General features: G+C 42.2%; 1 protein-coding gene across 2 annotated transcripts; it reads right to left on the minus strand.

Annotated features, from left to right (window-relative positions):
* Positions 1-413: 413 nt before the first annotated feature.
* Positions 414-20,295, minus strand: PJVK (pejvakin). Of its 2 annotated transcripts, XM_077319600.1 has the most exons (7): positions 20,152-20,295; positions 11,862-12,082; positions 8,712-8,907; positions 8,403-8,544; positions 4,020-4,137; positions 2,956-3,051; positions 414-1,509 (listed from the first exon to the last, which is right to left on the minus strand). In XM_077319600.1, exons 2-7 carry the CDS (start codon positions 12,070-12,072, stop codon positions 1,208-1,210), a joined length of 1,065 nt encoding a protein of 354 aa, XP_077175715.1. In that variant the 5' UTR covers positions 12,073-12,082; positions 20,152-20,295; the 3' UTR covers positions 414-1,207. The 2 variants fall into 2 exon arrangements, with proteins under 2 accessions (XP_077175715.1, XP_077175714.1); XM_077319599.1 differs by lacking the exon at positions 20,152-20,295 and having other exon boundaries at positions 11,862-17,961.
* Positions 20,296-20,328: the final 33 nt, after the last annotated feature.

Raw genomic sequence — 20,328 nt, forward strand, 5'->3', positions numbered from 1 at the left:
ATCCTTCCTGGAAAACCAATGCCTATACTGCTGAAGTTTTATTACTGAAATAAATGTACATCTTTTGATAAGTGCAAGTTTAGACTTGCACTGTCATTTGTGAATTAGAACAAGGAATCCAAGGCTTGTGGCCCATTCCCAAGAGGCTCAGATACTTAATCCCCTCTACTTTTAGAAACGCTCTGGCAGAGAAGCACTCAGCAGCCATTCTAGAAGACTTCAGCAGTGCCAGTTTTAGCTGTGAAATCTTGAATGCAGATGTGGACAGTGCCATCTAACGGCTAGGTCATAATCCTATTTGACAACACAAAATCCATGTCAAATAAGTGGCTGAAGAAATGCAGGGTTGTATTTCTCAAAATGGTACATCTTTATTACAAAAACAAATATATTTTAAATGGTCAAAAGGCACTTTAAATAGCAACTACACCATTTAAAACCAGCTCATTTTGAATGATGCAAATGAGAGGCGTAGAGTAAAAGGAAAGTAATATAAGAGAAGACATTGGCAATCTAAACATTTGTTCACCACCAGCTTATAGCTTTTCTCTCTGTTTAAGTGTATCTATAAACAAAGCTAACACAAACACCTACTTAATTGGATACTTCAGTTAAATATTTATAGTATCAATAAATAATGCATATGCCTTCTTGACATCTTAGTGGTGTAGTTAAGGTAAAACACATGGTTTTCTTTAGACAAAAACAGACGTTTCCAAGTTACTCTGGCAAATACACCGATAGGCATAATTTTTATTTTAAGACGTTCCCGTTTAGATTTAAAAGGGTATATGTGCTAGCTATTATAGTACCTTGAGTTTGAAAGAAATTCCACAGAAAGGAACACATTTACGGAACAGTTCTGTGAAATCGTTTCTGAACTGATGCTTATCTTACCGAAAGAAGTACTGCTTTAAAAACCCAAAAAGAGATAAAATAATTTGTGGCTCGATGACTGTTTACGCACTGGGAACTTCACTGCCCCAGCTCCTGTGCAGGAGCACAAGTCGGGGGCAGATGAGGCACACAAAGCCAAATGCTCCCCCCCATGCGGGTGCAGGAAGAGGTTTGGGCAACCTGCTACAACTAAAATTCTAGCCCGCAGCCAGGCATGAAACATCCAGTGCATAAACGGTCTGCATTTTATGCTACAACTCACGAGGACGTCCGTGGCACAGTCAACCCCTAAGGCATTTATAGAAAAACCTTACTTTATTCTTTTGTGCCACAGGTCAAAACAAGGCACAGCGTGCAGCCTTACAAACTTCTGTCCATTGGAAGCACACTCGAGACAGCCGTAGACCGTTTCCCTTTTAGAACGCCCCATTCCACACAAGGCACAGGGACCTTTGGGGATGTTGCTGTTGAGTAAATTGACTCGTATGTGAGCCCCTTCTCGGAGATAGTTAGTGGAGATGTCAGTCATACTTGCAGCTTTTTCATAGTAATCTGCAAAAAGGTCGTCTAAGTAATTATCCGGATGAGCAATAATATCCATTACCCCTTTATCTGTAAAACAAAACAAAACACCAAGAATAGCGATTGCTCACTTTTAATGTATTTAAGCGCTAAAAGAAATATTAACTGCTCCCACAATTCTAACTCTATAGTAACCTTTAGAATTTAATTATTATTTTTAATGAAAGGTTTATACCCCACATTTCCTCATGGTTCAAGGTAGTTTACATTAACAGTTAAAAACAGTTTTGGTCAAAACCAGTATGAATAAACTCAAATTTCTCCTTCCCCACACCCAAAAGGAGCCTGTCGTACAAGTATTTAACAAATTACATTTGCAGTACTTAATTCAGAATTATCAGGACACACTAGTTGCTAATATCACTGTTAGAAAGTGATTAAACATGGATGGTCGTATCCTTATTGTATGGTGAGGTCATAAAGCTTGGTCACATTTTACATTAACTTGAAAATATTTTATGTTCTCAAAATAAACCATCTGATTCCTACTGTATCAGTATTTGTGACGGCTTGTACTAAAAATAGTTCAACATTCATATCGTTAACACTATTTCGCTCCCTTATATATTTAGGAAACAGCCTCCTGGGAGGAGACTGTCCAGGGCCCTGTCCGTCCAGGTCCACCCTGATTGGTCCTCCTCCTCCAGCTCCCACCCTCCCTCCTTGCCTGCAAGAAGCCTTGTGGCTGCGGCCTCCATTGTCACCCATGAGAAGAGAGGCAGCAACAGGGCTTTGCAGCCAGCAGGTACACTCCTGCTGGGAGGGAGCTGGGGGGGGGGGGAGTTTGCAGCCTCCCTGCAGGCCGCAAAGCCCTGTCGCCACCAGCGGGGGAGGAGCTTTCCACTCCCTTTAGCCCGCTTTGCAGGCCAAAGGGAGCCACGGCCACCCTCTCACGCCCTCCTGCCTGCTGCCCATTTTTAAAACGGGCTTGATACTAGTCCTTTAATATTTTCATCCTTAGAGTAACCCAGTAACTCACTGGCCAGAAACCAAAACACTTGTATAACACAAGAAATGCAGGTTAAAGACAAAGTGTCTTATGACAATGCACTATACAGGCTCACAGAAGAGTTGCATTTAGGATTACAAAGATAGGTAACAAGCCTATAATATGGCCAGGTTTGCCAGTAGCATGGGAACATCCAACCCATTTTTATCATATGTCACAAAATGTCTTGCTAATTTGCTAATTATAATCCAACTATACAATGAATACAGTTAGGGTCTGCAATTAAAGCAGTTTAAAATGTGAGACAATGTTATATTAAGCAAAGTCTTATAATTAAAAATTGATGCTCCATGCATATTTTGAAATCTCTGCAATTATTTTAATTAGGCTCAGTAACAGCCCTCCTGCTATTGCACTAGTGCAAAAAAATCCTTTTCCTAACATTTAATTTTATAAGCAAATGTAGTGTTAAATCAATCACTAATCAAATAAATGTGGGATGAGCGCATAAATATAAAATATCATACTTCGATTAAACAGACTGTTTGTTAATCTGATTAAAGAAAATGATCTCGCTGGCCATTTTTCAAATCCTCCTTTCGATTCTGGAGTGACACAGAGTTCTGAAAAAAAAACATAACATTTTAAACTAGTTTATTTAAGCAATAGCACAGTTCCAAAACATTAAATACAACCGTGATATGGATTTTGTTAATCATTATAACAGAAAAGGGGCATTAACGGGTTGCTGGGAGTGGGGTGGGGGGAAGATAAAAGCAAAATAAGCTAGAAACACAAGCTTCCAAGCACAGATTCATTTGCTGGACTAGAAATCCTATGTCCAGCTGGTAGGCAGACACTGTGATACTCATTCAGACACCAAGCATCTGCTCAGTCCTTTTAGAACATAACTGATAACAGCGCTGCAGATCAGGCCACTTAGCTTACAGAAAGATTTCCAGGTAGGCCATTGCCTAGAGGGCCACTAGCAACCAGGAGTAAGCAGACTGAAGCTCCAGCAACTCTGCCAGTTCCTCAGGGACCAGGTGGCCCAGACCTTTCAGCATTGAAATGACAATGATGAACCAGCCTTAGCTTGCTAAGGACCTCCTCCTGAACTCCCACCAGATCCCAGAATTGATTCTTCTCTTGTCTGATTTTTTCATCGTCCAACTTTCACAATCACAAGTGGCTACTGGAAATAATCTGCATTTGGTAGTCAGGCTCATGTCCTTGCTGTTTCATGTTCGGTTCAAGCTTGTCATTGTTGAGCGACCCAGAGCAATCTGACGTTTTATTTCCATACTCTCATCAATTCGTGATCCACGAAAGATGAATTATGGAACACTATCGATCTCTTCACCACCAATTGTTGTACTCTGGCACTTACCTTCCACAGACTGCACATACCTAAATGTTCAAGTCATAAATGGCAGGCCTATGCAGTGTCACACCATTCTGAGGCCATTGGTTACAATGGCCTTAGAATGGCCTAACAACAGAGAATTGCACTATCAATATTGTTGTTGTAATACACTGCCTTTTTAAAAAAAGTAACAATTTGTGACTGCAGAATAAACAGATTACTTACCAAAATTTCCATCCAGGTGAATGTAAAGTTCAAAAACACTAAATGCAATAGTTGTATGCGCAGGAAAGACAATAGCTTTGTCACGTCCTTTGTAATTATGTTCATCAATAATATGAAACTGTTTTTTAAAAAAATAAGATATTACATTAACCATTCTTGCAAGTCAAAACTCTCTTCAATAACTTCAATTACTCGCTGCAAAGTTCCAGCAAGTTAAAAAGTATCCTCCACATCATTGTTGCTACTATCCATACTGGATCAAATGTTTCCACTATTTAAAATAGTTTTCTACTAAAAGTGACCATGAAAACTAAGATGAAAGCTAGCAGAAATGACTGTCCTGTTACACAATTCCATGTACAATACTGACACAATATTCCCTCCTTAGTCTCCATGGGTTTATGGGTGTAAATGGACCATAACCAATAGGACGAAATGAATTCACAAGAAGTTCTTGACAGAGTGGTTCCTAAGTGGAACAGGCTTCCCCGGGAGGTGGTGGGTTCTCCTTCTCTGGGTTCTCCAGAGCCAGTTTGGTGTAGTGGTTAGGAGTGCAGACTTCTAATCTGGCATGCCAGGTTCGATTCTGCGCTCCCCCACATGCAACCAGCTGGGTGACCTTGGGCTCGCCACGGCACTGATAAAACTGTTCTGACCGAGCAGTGATATCAGGGCTCTCTCAGCCTCACCCACCCCCACAGGGTGTCTGTTGTGGGGAGAGGAATGGGAAGGCGACTGTAAGCCGCTTTGAACCTCCTTCGGGTAGGGAAAAGCGGCATATAAGAACCAACTCTTCTTCTTCTTCTTCTTCTTCTTCTTTGGGAGTCTTGAAGCAGAGCCCAGATAGCCATCTGACAGAAATGCTGATTTTGTGAACTTAGGCAGATTGTAAGTGGGTGGGCAGGAAAGGATTGTTTTGGTGCTTGGCTCTGTGGCCCTTCCTTGTATGTCCAGGGTAATGCCAATCACCACTTTGGTATCAGGAGGTGAATTGGAATTGGGGTCACTGTGGATGGGCAGGTAGCTGTGAGTTTCTTGCATTCCGCAGGGGGTTGGACTAGATGACCTTCCAACTCTATGATTCTAAATTAAAGCATGTACATATGCCATCAACATTCATTACTAAAAAAGACCCATGTAGGCAATACAATGGGAACTCTTTGACTTCTATAACTTATCAAAAAGGTGAGGACAAGTATCTTGTGTTGCTTTCTTTAATCTTCTAGTGCGTCACCGTAGAAAGGGCAACCTCAAGTGTATAGACAGGCCTGTTTCAAATATTTCTTCCTCAGTACAGTTTCTACAATAGAAATGACTACAGTGATATTCAAAGTAATATCTGCATAGTATTATACAGTGAAATTTATACAGTATTATACATACACTACAGGCAAAGCCCATTGAATCCAGGAATACACCAGGCACTAGCACAAAGACCTGCACTGTGACATTCCTGGGCTCTGCCCCCTCCTCCCCCTTGACATCCAGTATGGAGAAGTGGTTAAAGAGTAACAGACCCTAATCTCAAGAGCTGGGTTTGATCTCTCTTCCATATGTAGCCAGCTGGGTTGCCAACTTCCAGGTGGGGTCCTGGAAACCTTCAGGAAGATGAAAGAAAGACAGGATGGAAGAGAGATAAAGAGGAAAGAGAGAAAGGAAAAGGTGTGAGGGAAAGGAGGAGAATAAGCATTAGCTATACTGGGGAAAAAAACAGCTGCCTTGGAGTAGCAGTGGTCCTCCAACCCCCACCCCCATACAAAAGTGACTACACAGGTCCCTATTTTCCCCACCTTCCCATCAAACCCCAGATCTTCCAAAGGCCAGAACAGGCAGGGAAGGCCACGGGGGTTACCTTCTTCCTGCCCCTCCCCTACATCTCCCAAAGGCCAAGTTGGGTGAAGAAGGCCATGGGTGACAGAGGCTGCCTCTTTCCCACCCACCCCCATATCTCCCAAATGCCAGGCTGCTCAGGAAAAGCCATAGGGGATGGGCTTCCTCTTTCCCACTCACCCCATCTCCAAATGCCAGATTGTAAAGGGAAGGCCATGGGGGTGGCCCACCTCTTCCCCTCCCATATCTCCTAAAAGGCTAGGCTCCATAGGGAAGGCCATGGAGGAGTGGGCTGTCGCCTTTCCACCCAACACACATCTCCCCAAGGCCAGGTTGCAAAGAGAAGGCCATAGGGATGGTCTGCCTCCTTCCTACCCCCCACATCTTCCAAAAGTCAGGCTGCGTGGGGAAGGCCATGGGAAGTGGCGTGCCTCCTTCCCAGCCCCCATATCTCTCAAAGGCAAGGCAAGGCCAGGCCGGGCAGGAAAGGTCATGAGGGGCTGCCTCTTTTCCACCCACCACCCACATCTTCCAAGGGTCAGGCTGGGTGGGGAAGGCTGCTGGATCCCCCCAGCCACAGTAAGGAGAGGGAGGGTGGGAGAAAGCAAAGAGCTGCAGGGCCATGGGGAGATGTTGTGAGCCCAGATCCTGTTACTGAGGAAAAGCCTTACCAGGAGCTCCCAGCTTTATCCAAGCCTCAGGTGGATGACAGCTTAGCCCAGCCAGATGTTCAACAGGAAGAGACTTCTGACCCGGAAGAGAAAACGGAGCTGCACACAAACCAAAGCTTAGAACCCAAAGTTCTTGCAGGAGCTCCTCATTGCCCTGCTCAGCCTCCAGCTGCAGCTTCCTGCCTTGTCATCCAATCTGGCTCACCTGAGTCAATTAAGCAATGGGCTGGAAGAGAGCTCAGTCTAAAAGGCTACATTAGCCAGACAGCTGCTGATTGCAGAAGACTGTGAGTGAGGACAATGAGGACTGAGAAGCTGCAAACAGCCTATATTAACTTGAGGCTGGGCGGGTTGTGGACCTGTTTCTTCTGCTGATGCTCTTGGACTGTCTGAATGAACCCTTTACTCCCTGAACTGAGTTAAGACATTAATTGCATTCTGTCTGTCCCTTGGCACTCTGTTTTTGAAATACTGATTCTCTCTTCCTGTATCAGCTCATCTATGCTTATTTCCAGCAGGGAGCTGAAACCTGAGACCAACACAGGAGGCAAAGGAAGCAGCTGGCTGCCCTCCCTTGCCTGGGGAAGATGGAGGGTGGGATGTAGCAATTTACCCACAGCAGGGCCTTTCAGGGAGGTCAGGAAGAGGTGGACAGATGAGCCCCACAATTGGCTCTAATTGTGAGAGTACTCTCTCCCTATTGGTGGCACACCGAGGGAGGGCCAATCAGGTAGGGAGTTAGTTAACTGCATGCAATTTGAACTGATTAGCCGTCACTGGGACAGTGCTCTCTCCCTATTGGTGGCAACCCTCCAGGGAAGGCCAATCAGTGCTCCTTCTCTATGTGCATGCAATTTGAACTAACTGGCCCTCATTGGGACAGTGCCCTCTCCCTACTGGTGAGATACCACCAGGGAAGGCCAATCAGGTAAGGAGTGAGTTGTTTGGATGCAACTGGAGCTTTATTACGTTTATTGATTAGTGCTAGTGATGCTAGTGATAGGTATGATGATGATGATGATAGTAATGATAATACATATCATACCATATCAACCTTTATTGGCATCAAACATATATAATACAGCGTAGATATAAGTTTCACTGCATAATACTGTGCAGATGTTACTTTGAATATCACTGTTTGTAGTAATTTGTATCATAGAAACTGTACTGAGGAAGATGTATTTGAAACAGGCAGACACAGGATTCACATTGTATTGCCTATGTGGGTTTTTTTAGTAGTGTACTTATAGAGTACCCCATCTGTGCCTATCTCCATTTATTAGTCAGGAGGAAGGTGCTTGGCCTACCGACAGGAGGCTATAAGCCTGCTAAGCATGGCATTCTATCACAGGTGTGTGTTGTCAGAGGCCATATAACTTCTAGGGAATATTTCACATTGTCCTCCTTACTAGTAGATTCATGCTAAATATTTGAGTTAAGAAGCTTGCAAGCTAGATAATTTCTCTACATACAATTCTAGAGCAAAGTTCCGGGAAAATAATTTGGTCTACATATAAGCTGACCCAACAGAGAATGTTCATGTCTTGCTTTTTGGCATTGCAGCCATTATCTATCCCAAGTTCAAAACCAAGACAATAAGCTTAAACGTTTTAGCACTTCATGAATATGCTACCGAATACTCACAAATCATTTCCAAAAGGAAAAAATAACTAGGATATTAGAATTAATTTATCTTAGCGATTGTTTCTATTTCTTTTGTAAAACTCGTCATCTTAAATGATCCCCAGTCCTTGGGCAGAGAAGATTTTATGCACATGGGCAATAAAACAGCATAGATTTAGTTAATGTATTTAAAAGATTCTACCTCTGCTTGTGTCGGACATCAATATGCATCAGGAACATCATTAAACATGCTCACCCTCATCGTGTCGCCTCTCATACCAGCATGCACAGACAGGGAACACTGCCGTGTTGTTCTAATATTTTCCGAGACCACACAAAGAATTGTCTTCTTACTGTCTTGTGACTGACGGACAAGGCAGTGATCAAAATTAATTTTTCTGAAATAGCAAAATACTCCTCATAGTCCTGCAGTATTTTCAATTATGGTGTTAGAAAGCTTATAAAATGCGGCATTAGTGACATACACATATAGAATATTAATATTCATTTCAAAAATGGAACTAGATAATAACTGTAATAGCAAAACAAGGAAAATAATACCAACCTACTAGTAAGTTCTCTGAGTAATGTTGGTACCTCAACCTCGTGTTTGGTTACAATACCAAAAGAAGCCTTCACTGCAAGGGAATCTGATCCAGCAACATTGACTCCAACAGAATTTCTGATGTGATTTCCTCGTCTACCATTGAGTGTTACATCTGATTTGTCTTCATAATTCAGTAACTGGTAGGATGAAATACCTGTGGAAAAGAAGCCGTTTACTGAAGTATGAAAAGGTCTCAGCTTCATTTATAATAATAATTTGCCACATATTAAATTATATTCTATGTATATAGAATGTTCAGTACACAGAATAAGACCACATCATCCTAAAGCATCATTTACAATTTCACCCATAACCCACCAAGTGAAACAAAATGCATCTTAGATATTTCTGTAGGAAGCACGAGCCATCTGGCATGGGCACTGGCAAGTTTCCAAGAACAGGAAGTTTAATAAATTGAAAGTATTCACCTTTCACTTGCTTGCTTACTAGTTTCCATTGGCAATACCTTTTCTGAGAAATGTCAAATAACTAATTTTAAAAAAAGAGGAAATATGAGTCAAATTGAGCAGAATAAAAATAAGGAGGCAATAAAAAGTATCCAGTTGGAAACCAATGTCTGAATCTTCTGTAAACTTCAGACTAAATTATCCTGATTCAAATATCCTAGAAAGAAGCCAGCGGCAATCCGTTAAGACAGTGGTCCCCAAGATTTTTATCACTGGGGACCGGTCAACACTTGACAATTTTACTGAAGCCAGGGGGGGGTAGTCTTTTCCTGAGGGACGTCGCCACCTGAAAGTCCCTAGCTTTCCTGCTGGCACCCCTGACTTCATGCTGCCTGCTGGGGGGCGCTGCCAGCAGCAGCTGCGCAGTGCCACGCCGAGTGGGAGCCCCAGCCATGGCGGCCACTGGCGAGCACCAAAGGTAGCCCCTGAGGCAGCAGCCGGGGAGGAGGACGAGGAGGAGCCGCAGCCCAGTACTGACTGATGCACAGACCGGTACCAGTTCCTGGACCGGGGGTTGGGGACCACTGCGTTAAGATATCTTAATTTGAACTACAAATCAATTAAAAAAACACATATATTAGGATGTATTTACAAATACCTTTTGAAGACAGAAACTGAAGGTGACCAGGTTAAAAAATGTATGATAATTTGGCAGAATGTTACCCAAAATATCTTGTTAGAGGAGTGAGAGCAATTGTGGTGCAAAAATGTTAAGTTAACAAAGTATCAATCAGTGAGGGAAAACTGAAGCACAGAGATGAGACGTGTTGGAGATGCCAAGTGACAATAAGTTCGTTTTTTCATATATGGTGGTTATGTAATTTAGTTTAAAAAGTTGGATAAAGATACATGGTCTTATGCAAAAATTATAGATGTTAAGTTCCTATTACATATACTAAATATATGTTGTTAAGCTTTCTCCTACCAAATTTACCTGAGTAGCTGACATAATTCTTCTTTCATGTGGCAATGGCAGCCAGAGTCATTGTGGAACAAAGATGGAAGCAGCAAGAGCTACTGGAAATTGACATCTGGCTAACAAAAATGGGAGAATTTGCAACAATATCTAAACTTGGCAGTCTAATACATAGAGACTCTCTTGAAAAGTTCTTGGACAATTGGAATTGTTTTCCGAATATCAAATAAAATTATATCTGATATATATATATATTATACTAAAAATGTTTATTAACTGCATTTTGTAACCAAATAATTTTAATTTGCTGAGAAAATATATTAACATGTATTTATATTTATACCCCTTTTTCCTTTCTTCTCTATCTTTCTGAAAATTTAATAAAAATTATTTAAAAAACCCCACAAATATCCTATAAAGGATTTATGTCACTTTCTCCTAGAAAGAAAGTAAATCTGTTCGTACAAGGACAGATAAGGGTAATTATTGCACATATATCTTCTCCATTACTTCTTCGTGTTCAAATCATGTTATTTATTAGATTTTTTTATTTATTAATTTTTATTAAATATTGTTACTTATTGCAACAGGGGGACTTCTGATGGTTACCAAAAATTACGAGCACCTGAGCTACCTTTCTAAAAATAAGCGGCTTACCTAAAATCATATCCCTTTAGAAATAATGCAATAATTTAACTTCTGTTGAGGTTTGTGATTTGTGGAGAGAAAATAATTTTGGATAGAGAAGATGACAGAAAAGCTGGGATTTTGTACCCTGATTTTCATTACCTTAAGGAGTCTCAGAGCAGGTCACAATCACCTTCCTTTCCTCTCTCCCCAAACCACATAACCTGTGAGGTATAGGGGGCTGAGAAAGCTGGCTGCACGTGGAGAAGGAGTAGGGAATCAAATCCGGTTCACGAGAATATAGGCTTCCACTCTTAACCACTGCACCATGCTGGACAGAAACACTAAAGGACACATTTAGCCTAAACATCCAGTATCAGCCTTAGTTTTGGAGGGGGGCTGTTGGTTTTTTTTGTGTATGCATGAGACAGGACTTCGTCTACTAGTAGGTGAGGATTAAACAAGGGCTGTAATGTGTAGTTTCTCCAAACAATTTCCATCTTTACAAGATCCAAGCAATTTACTGTCTCTACAGGGTCCATAATGTATTGGGGTTTTTCTCCCAGAAACTCAAAAGCTCTATTGACATCTTACTTAAAATTATGGTTTTTGAATAACAAATTGGAGGATGTGGTTTGAACATGAGTGTTTTATAGAAATTTGAATTAAACGTATGATGTGCTAAGGAAAACTAAGTCTGTGGTAGTCCTAAGCACTCCTTCTAGGAAGTAAATACACTAAGGAGAGGTCCTGAGCACACCTACGAAGTACATTAAGGAAATGCTGACACATTTAAATAGTATTTATTTTGCTAACAGTGTAGGACTACACAGCACAACGAGCCTATTTTTTATTTTAAAATCACAAAAATATAATCATCTTGAATTTCTAACATTTTTCAGTCTTCAGAGGTTTTTAAATGTTGCCTGTTTATAATGTGGTATTTCATTTCAGTTTCCTTAAAACAGCCTAAGCTATATGTCTTTTTCATAATCAGACACGCTCTTCCTTTGAATTTATTCCATTCACTTATACCTTTAAACATTATAAAATTCCATGTTTATAGACAATTAAGAAGTTCAAAACAAAACCCCTTACCAGCTGAAATTTCCTTGTCTCCTTGAAGAATGTCTTTGAGGCTGAATGGTGTTGAAATAAATTTGGATCTTTTGGAAATAAGGCAGCTTTTCTTCTTGATAACAAGACTGAGGGGCTGATACTTATCAGCTTCGCTGAGGCTACGAACAGGAATTAGTCGGCCTCCATCACCAACCTGCTTAACAAAACTTTTTGTAGCAGCAGCGAACATATTATGCACACTCAAAAAAAAAGAAAAAAAGAAAAAAGAAATCCAGATCAACTGCAAACTTCAAAGCATACAGCCATATTAAAATTGTAAACAATTCAAGGTTAAATCTCGTGCTTTGCTTTGTTTTAAAGTGTATTACCTTTGGCTAGAAGGAAAGGACTACCATTGTTTGAACTGGCTTCTACATGGTATTGCATCAGTAATATTAAGTAGCTTCCTTTCATTGTGCTACCACTTTCAAAATAATTAATAATAGATTAGCATGGTAAACTGATATGGTAACTTTCTGTACCTTTCTGTCGTGTTGTCTTAGCTTTCACGTCAACAATTTCAACTCAGAACAAAAAGCCTTATTTTAAAAGTTTTTAAAACTGTCTAACAGTATCATAGATAATACTGGTTTTATTTACTCATGATAATCTCATAGTGCTTTTTCTATTGTGGAGTTTGTCCACAATTAGATATCTGTCTAGTAGTTAGCTATCGCAAATCATTCTATGATTGCATAACATTCCATTTTAAGGCATTTTGCAAGAATTTATGATAAAGAAACCTTGAAAAGGATGGAAGTTAGAACGTAAATTCATTCACTAGATTTTTATTTTAATGTAATCTTTTCACATGGGAGAATAATTATGTTCTGAAACAGTACACCTGAAACATATTACGATTTGTGGACAGAGTTTTTCCTGTTCTCTGGGGAAATTGCATTCTTAAACAGTAGTTTTACAACCTACAGAAAGGCTATGTCCATCTGCCAAGGCATTTCTACAAATTGCAAAAGATTTTGGAGTGTGTTCTACATGCACTGTTAATACATATGGGATGATGATGAGGCCCAAGTGTCTGGCAATGATCCATCTTTACTTCATGGACATCTTAGATTACCTTTTAAAAATGCTGTCAGGATTTTGTTTCACTGTTACATGCATAGACCCATAATTTTGAATGAAACTCCTTGATGGCACTAGTATTTAAACTTCCTTTAAGACAGTGGTCCCCAACCCCCGGTCCGGGGACCGGTACCAGTCCATGGATCAATCAGTACCGGGCCGCAGCTCCTCCTCCCCAGCTGCTGCCTCGGGGGATGCCCTGCCACTCTGCTGCCGGCTCACCTTTGGTGCTCTCCGGCGGCTGCCATGGCTGGGGCTCCCCCTCAGAGTGGCACTGTGCAGCTGCTGCTAGCAGCGCCCCCCAGCGGGTGGCGGGAAGTCAGGGGCGCCGGCGGGAAAGCAAGCGGAGCAGGGGCTCAGGCAGCAGTGGTGACATCCCTCGAGAAAAGACTACCCCCCCCTCAGGCCTCAGTAAAATTGTCAAGCGTTGACTGGTCCCCGGTGATAAAATGTTTGGGGACCACTGCTTTAAGAGACACATTCCATTTAATATCAGTACCATTTTATTTAATAGAAAATGGCAAATCCCTGTGCCAGTCATGAAGACACAAAACCATACCCGCAGACAAAACAGATATGTAGGAATGGCAGAACTGCAGAAAACTACAACAAAATAACCTGCCCCGAAAGGCTAGAGAGTCCTGAATGCTGTTTTATGATGTCCTATTCCTGTTTAAATACCTAAGAGCCCAAAAGTACTTTGGTAAAACAGCCCCACTAACAATTAAACCCAGAGATATTTTCAACACATGCCCATCTTACGTAATTTACCACAGACACAGTAACACACCTATCATTACTGGCCAAAAAATATAACAGATACAAATTACATTTACAATGAGGAAGCCTGCTCAATAAAAGCAATATACATTTTGCTCTTATAGACAAATAGAAATAACAACTAAATAGAAAGTGAGGTAGAGTTTCAATTACAGCTCTACCACAATGGAAGAGTCTCTGGGGACTGCTAATACCCTTGCAGCGACTTGACAATTTTATCAGACTGGAGGGAGGTGAGCAGTGGAGTGCCACAAGAGTCACCACAGCGCTGTTAAAGTTCTGTGCCTATGGGCTGTATTCACAACATCCACTGCTGGTTTTTAATTTTTTTAAAAGAATGAAACGAAGTGCCTTCACGCAGTTGTTTTTTACACAAAGAAATCCCAGTGTAAAATCCCAGTGTAAATCCCTTCCGTAAAAAAAAAGAAAAAAAAAGACCAGAAAGAGGGCAAGTAATCTGTCTAAACCTTGGTACGACAGAGAATGTAGGCAATGTAAGAGTTCCCTAAGAGCTAAACATAGAAAGTACAGACATAACCCTACACAAAAACTATCGGAAAAACGAAAGGAAAAGAAATCTTATTACAAAGCATTAATTAAATGCAAAAAGTTAGAGGATACATACAAAACATGGGAGCTGCTAAGGCAAGCAATTAAACAAAATAACACATCACAATTCTGGAGAGTAGTTTCTGGTTGTACACGTAAATCCTATCCAAGTTCAGCCATACTACCAGAGATTTGGGGAAAACACTATCAAGAACTTTATGCGGCTCTGGACATCTCTGAAACATGCCAAGTAACCTCAGGAAGTTTGGATAGTTTTCCCCTATGGCCTACTGTTCAACTTTCTGAGATCAAAAATTTGATAGGTACAATGCAACCGGATAAGGCAGCTTGATTTGATTTAGTCCCCCCGGACCTAATTAAAAGAAAGACTTGACAATTGTGCAATTGGTAAAGTTCTTAGTCAAGTCAAAACATTTATTTAAAAGGTCAGTTAGAAAAGTAAAAAAAAACCTCAGTAAGACAGGAAAAAGAGGGATTTGCCCTGCAAAGAAGTTAACAATGACTTCTAAAATGATAACATCCTGAACAAGGCTCCTCAATGATTTCAGAACCTTCTTTCTAACATGATATATTACTAGTAAGACAAATTAAACCCTAACCTCAACACCTCACCCTCCGTTAACTTATCCCAAGATGATCTATAGAATTTGAATTATATTTCAGAGTTCACAGAAGAGTAAAGGAACCTGCACAACCTCCAGTGTAGTTAAAGGTGCTGAAATCCAAATAGGGGCTCTATGCAGTAAAAACATGATTTTTGCTTGATAAATCTCCATCAGAATAGAATGATCCACAAACTGAACAAAAACCTTCATAATAGCAGCTGTTGTTGTTAGGTGCGAAGTCATGTCCGACCCATTGCGACCCCATGGACAATGATCCTCCAGGCCTTCCTGTCCTCTATCATTCCACGGAGTCCATTTAAGTTTGCACCTACTGCTTCAGTTACTCCATCCAGCCTGTCGTCCTCTTCTTCTTTTGCCCTCAATTGCTCCCAGCATTAGGCTCTTCTCCAGGGAGTCCTTCCTTCTCATGAGGTGGCCAAAGTATTTGAGTTTCATCTTCAGGATCTGGCCTTCTAAGGAGCAGCCAGGGCTGATCTCCTCTAGGACTGACTAGTTTGTTTGCCTTTCAGTCCACGGGACTCACAAGAGTCTTCTCCAGCACCAGAGTTTAAAAGCCTCAATTCTTTGATGCTCGGCCTTCCTTATGGTCCAACTTTTGCAGCTATACATTGCAACTGGGAAGACCACAGCCTTGACTAAACGCACTTTTGTTGGCAGGGTGATGACTCTGCTTTTTAGGATGCTGTCTAGATTTGCCATAGCTTTCCTCCCCAAGAGCAAGCGTCTTTTAATTTCTGTGCTGCAGTCCCCATCTGCAGTGGTCTTGGAGCCTAGGGAAATAAAATCTGTCACTTTCTCCATTTCTTCCCCATCTATTTGCCAGGAATTGATGACTCTGCTTTTTAGGATGCTGTCTAGATTTGCCATAGCTTTCCTCCCCAAGAGCAAGCATCTTTTAATTTCTGTGCTGCAGTCCCCATCTGCAGTGATCTTGGAGCCTAGGGAAATAAAATCTGTCACTTTCTCCATTTCTTCCCCATCTATTTGCCAGGAATTGAGAGGGCCAGATGCCATGATCTTTGTTTTCTTGATGTTGAGTTTCAACCCAACTTTTGCACTCTCCTCTTTCACCTGCATCAACAGGCTCTTTAGTTCCTCTTTACTTTCTGCCATTAGAGTGGTATCATCTGCATATCTGAGGTTGTTGATATTTCTCCCTGCAATCATGATCCCAATTTGTGACTCCTCTAATCCCGCCTTTCTCATGATATGCTCCGCATACAAGTTAAATAGGCAAGGCGACAGTATACAGCCTTGCCGAACTCCTTGATTAAGATGAATAGACCATTTATTGAAAGCTGTAAAATGAAATCTAAGATAATAGAGCAAATACACTTGCTCAGAGTCAGCTTGGTGTAGTGGTCAAGAGTGGCAGGTGAGCCAGGTTTGATTCCCTGCTCCTCCACGTGCAGCCAGCTAGGTGACCTTCAGCTCATCACAGTCCTAATAACGCTGTTCTCACAGAGCAATCATGTCAAGGCTCTCTCACCCCCCACCTATCTCACAAGGTGTCAGTTGTGGGGTGGAGAAGGGAAGACAATTGTAAGATACTTTGGGACTCCTTTGGGTAGTGAAAAGCAGGGTATAAAAACCAACTCTTCTTCTTCAGTCAAATGTCCTTCAATTATCTAAAGCAGATTAACTTTTCTGTATATATCAGCTTTCTGAAAAACAAAATTGTTTGATTTACTATAATTAGCCAACTACTTGTCCTGGCAAAAAAAATTCCGATACAACAATCTATATGGTTCAGCTCTGCTATTGTATAAATAGCATAAGTACTATTGTACAAAGCATAATCGGCATACAATAAAATCAGCAAATGATGAGTACTAAAGAAGTTTCCACACCAGAAAAATGTTCCTGGAAAGGCTTCCCATGTTGGCAGCATATAGAGCCCCCCCCCCCATGACGTTGCCTGTCGACAGCCTGTCGAGGCTGTCCAGTAGCTGGGCCGCGATTTGGCCATTTTTAAATCATGATTTAGGGAATCCATAAAACTGGATTCACTACCCTAAATCGCGCCAACCATCAATGAGAAACCAGGGATAAGACCATATGGAGGGGCCCTCGCTCCTGCCCTTGCGGGAGTAATTTTTTTAAATGGCACAGTCCGTGTTGCAGCGTGACCATAAACCTACATTATCTAAGGTGAAATACAATCTTGTGTCCATGATCAGGCAGGCAAAACACAGCCATGTCTGTTTTCTGGCAGTGGAGAATGAGCTGGGAAAGGGGGGGGATAATCTGGCAGCCTGATCATACAGGGGTCTGAGCAGCTTGGTTTAAAGCCAACCATTAGCACGAAATGTCTTCCTGGGCTCCATGGACAATGTTCAGCTTCTCAGACATCCACCCAGATAGAAACAATCTGCAAAAAACACTAGAATTCCAAAAGAAAGGGGGGGGGGGAAGAATACTGTATCATTCTGGCAGTGTTGATTTTATTAAAGATGCATCTGTCTTGTGACATTTCCACATAGCAATGTGGAAGTGCCTTCTTAAAAAAATTAATTTGGGGGTGGGAGGAGAAGAAAGTTTCAGTCCATGAAGAACTGCTGTGCTGTGATTGTTGGCTTGCTCTGATTGACAAGCCAAGGAGCAGAGGGAGAAATTCAGCTCGTTTTCCCTTGCAGCCTCATCAAGGCAGAAAGCCTTGATGGGCAGGGGGGAAATGCAGGAGGAGTCTCTCCATGAGGAGGGCTGAAAACGCAAGATTTACTATCCCGTGTTTGCCAGCAGGAAGCCACTCGCGAAGAAAGGCAGGCAGGCATAGAGAAAGGGAGAAAGAGAGAAAGAAAGCGGGAGAGAAAGTGAGAAAGGAGAGTAAGCAATGGGAGCAAGAAAGAAAGAAAGAGAGAAAGAAAGGTGCATAGAAGCGAGAAAGGAGATTAAGGGGAGGGTGGATGGATGGATAGAAGGAAGGAAGGAAGAAAGGAAAGAAGAAATAAAGCAATGCAGAAAGACTGAAACACAGCAAGCAAGAGGGAGTGAAAGAGGCAGAGAGACAGAGGGGCGAGGGAGGGTCGCGGGGGAAGAGACTGGTGGGTGTCTGGGTGTTTGGGGGCTGGGAAGTGGTGGCAGAACGCGGGGGCAAGTGGGGGGAAGCAGGGGATCCTCGCGGGGCAGAGAGGGGTGGACCTGGCAGCCCCCCCGGCCGGCTCCCCAGCTACCTCGGGGCTTCTGCCGGGCGCAGGGACAGCCCCGCCACGTCTGTGATGCAGCGAGGCTGTCCCTGGGCCTGGCAGAAGGCCCCTCCCCAGCTGACTCCCACCCGACCTTGGGGCTGTGGGCCTACCTTCCCTCTTGGCAGTCAGCACGGGAATGGCCACTGTGGGGCGAAGGTGGCCCACGTGGGGGGGTTGGAAAGCGCTTTGTGCCTCCCGATTGGGCCCTCCGCTTTTCAGTCCAGGGCCAGGGGCTAATCGTTGCCCCCCCCATCACGGACAGCTCCCACCCCCACACCCCTTACTGTTTTATTCATACCACTCTGCGGAGCAGTTACAGATTTGTAATGAGCAGCTAAAGCAGAAAACTTTTTGAAAGTGCTCTGCGGGTATGAATCTACTGAATGTCCCGGGCTCCCGGGACGTTCGCCTGGCCTCAACCAGGGCCAGGGCCTTTTCGGTCCTGGCCCCAACCTGGTGGAATGAATTCCCGGAGGAGCTAAGGGCTCTGTTGGAACTACCATCTTTCTGTAGGGCCTGTAAGACGGAGCTCTTCCGGCTGGCATATGGTTGAGGCCAGGGCAGAGCCCGGGTTCCATCCAAGATCCCTAATCCATCGGCCAGTTTTTCTCTCCTCTCTCTTATGGAACTAACCTCTGACCTCTGAACAAGTGAGGAAAGCGGGGAGTTACAGAATATAATGCCATCTTTTTATTGTAATAATGTGTATTTATGGGATATTATATGATTTTACTGAGATTTTATATTTCATTGTGAACCGCCATGAGACCTTTAGCAAACGGCGGTATATAAATCCAACTATAAATATAAATAAATAAATAAACCTTTCTGCAATCCAAGGATTCACCATATACTTAGCACTTTGAATGTGAATGCTTTGTACTTGCACTTTCAACCTGCTTTTCCAAAGAGGATTGAAAGTGTATTAACCTGTTGGCACCTGCTGCCCTGGTCAGCATTCAAACTAGTGAAAGAGTTTATCACAGTGTTAGCAAATCATGACAAATCCGTGGCCAATATATGACCTTCTGTTATGATCTTTTCAGAATGTGTGGGTAAAACATCAATCAGGCTCCCTCCATATAAATATGCTCCCTCGACCCAAATACAGCAAAATGAAAATTTACCTGACTGACAAGCTGTTTGATTAAAGTTTTAATAATTTATACTAATCTAAATCAGGCTTTCTCAATCAGCGTTTTGTGAAACCCTGGGGTTTCTTGACAGCCCTTGGTTTCCCAAATGGATAGGAGTTCATTTTTTATATATTAAAAAATGTTAGACATTTATTGTGATATGACCATATATGGTCATGTTGACTTACCCTGTCCCCCCCCCTTCCAAAATGCCCAATGATGGGCCTGGAAGGAGGTGAGGAGGGGCTCTGGGTAGGTATGTACCCAGCTCTGCTTCCCAACCATGTTCTCCACAATTGCACCACTTCTGGGGTTTCTTGAAGTGAGATTTTTTTGGGGGGAGGGGGGTTCTCAAGGGTTAAAAAGTTGAGAAAGGCTGATATAAAGTAATTGTTGATAAATTGCATTTTACTGTTTTATGAATTAAGTAGAATTGGATTTTAAAATGTCGGAAACCACCCAGAGTCGCCTGATGGGACGCGGTGCTGTATGTATCTCAAAATTCCCCCCCTCAGAACACCACCTATAGACTCTGGACCTGTTTGGATGTTGCAACGTTGTATTGTTTATTGGTTATACAATTATATAACATTATTATATATCATTGTTTACAATTATCAGTTATTATTGCATGGTTATTCAAATGTTTTATAGACTGTTCCATGTATTGTTCTTATGTTATTATGTAAAACACTCTGAGCCCCCGGGGAGGGCGGTATATTAATTAAATAAATAAATAAAATGAATGACTGTGTGCGGACTAAGAATATACTTCCGAAGTGCCCTGAAGGTGCGTTTCATGCACTTTCGTGCCTACCTTCAATTGCACATTTTTTTTCTTATGCACCTTTGTTATAGTCCTATCTGAATTAGGGAGTGAACTCACTATCAGATCCACACATGCCGGTACTGCCTTCTCGGAAATCTGTTCTGTTTGCTGCAGGAAAATCCACCTGCAAAAGCACACTGAAAGTGTACAGAAAGCGGAAAAACCATCGGAAAGGGTAAAGAGACCAAGGCTTACGTCACGAGCGCCTCCCTCGGTTCCCCCCCCCCCCCGCTG

This window comes from Paroedura picta, chromosome 2 (genome assembly GCF_049243985.1).
Source record: "Paroedura picta isolate Pp20150507F chromosome 2, Ppicta_v3.0, whole genome shotgun sequence".
Lineage (NCBI taxonomy): Eukaryota > Metazoa > Chordata > Lepidosauria > Squamata > Gekkonidae > Paroedura > Paroedura picta.

Coding starts and splice junctions, on each gene's coding strand:
- PJVK (XM_077319600.1), bottom strand. CDS start 12,072: ATGTTCGCTGCTGCTACAAAAAGTTTTGTTAAGCAGGTTGGTGATGGA. Junction 4,138..8,402: donor TGAGAGGCGACACGATGAGG/GTGAGCATGTTT, acceptor TTTAAAAAACAG/TTTCATATTATTGATGAACA. Junction 3,052..4,019: donor TCACCTGGATGGAAATTTTG/GTAAGTAATCTG, acceptor TTTTTTTTTCAG/AACTCTGTGTCACTCCAGAA.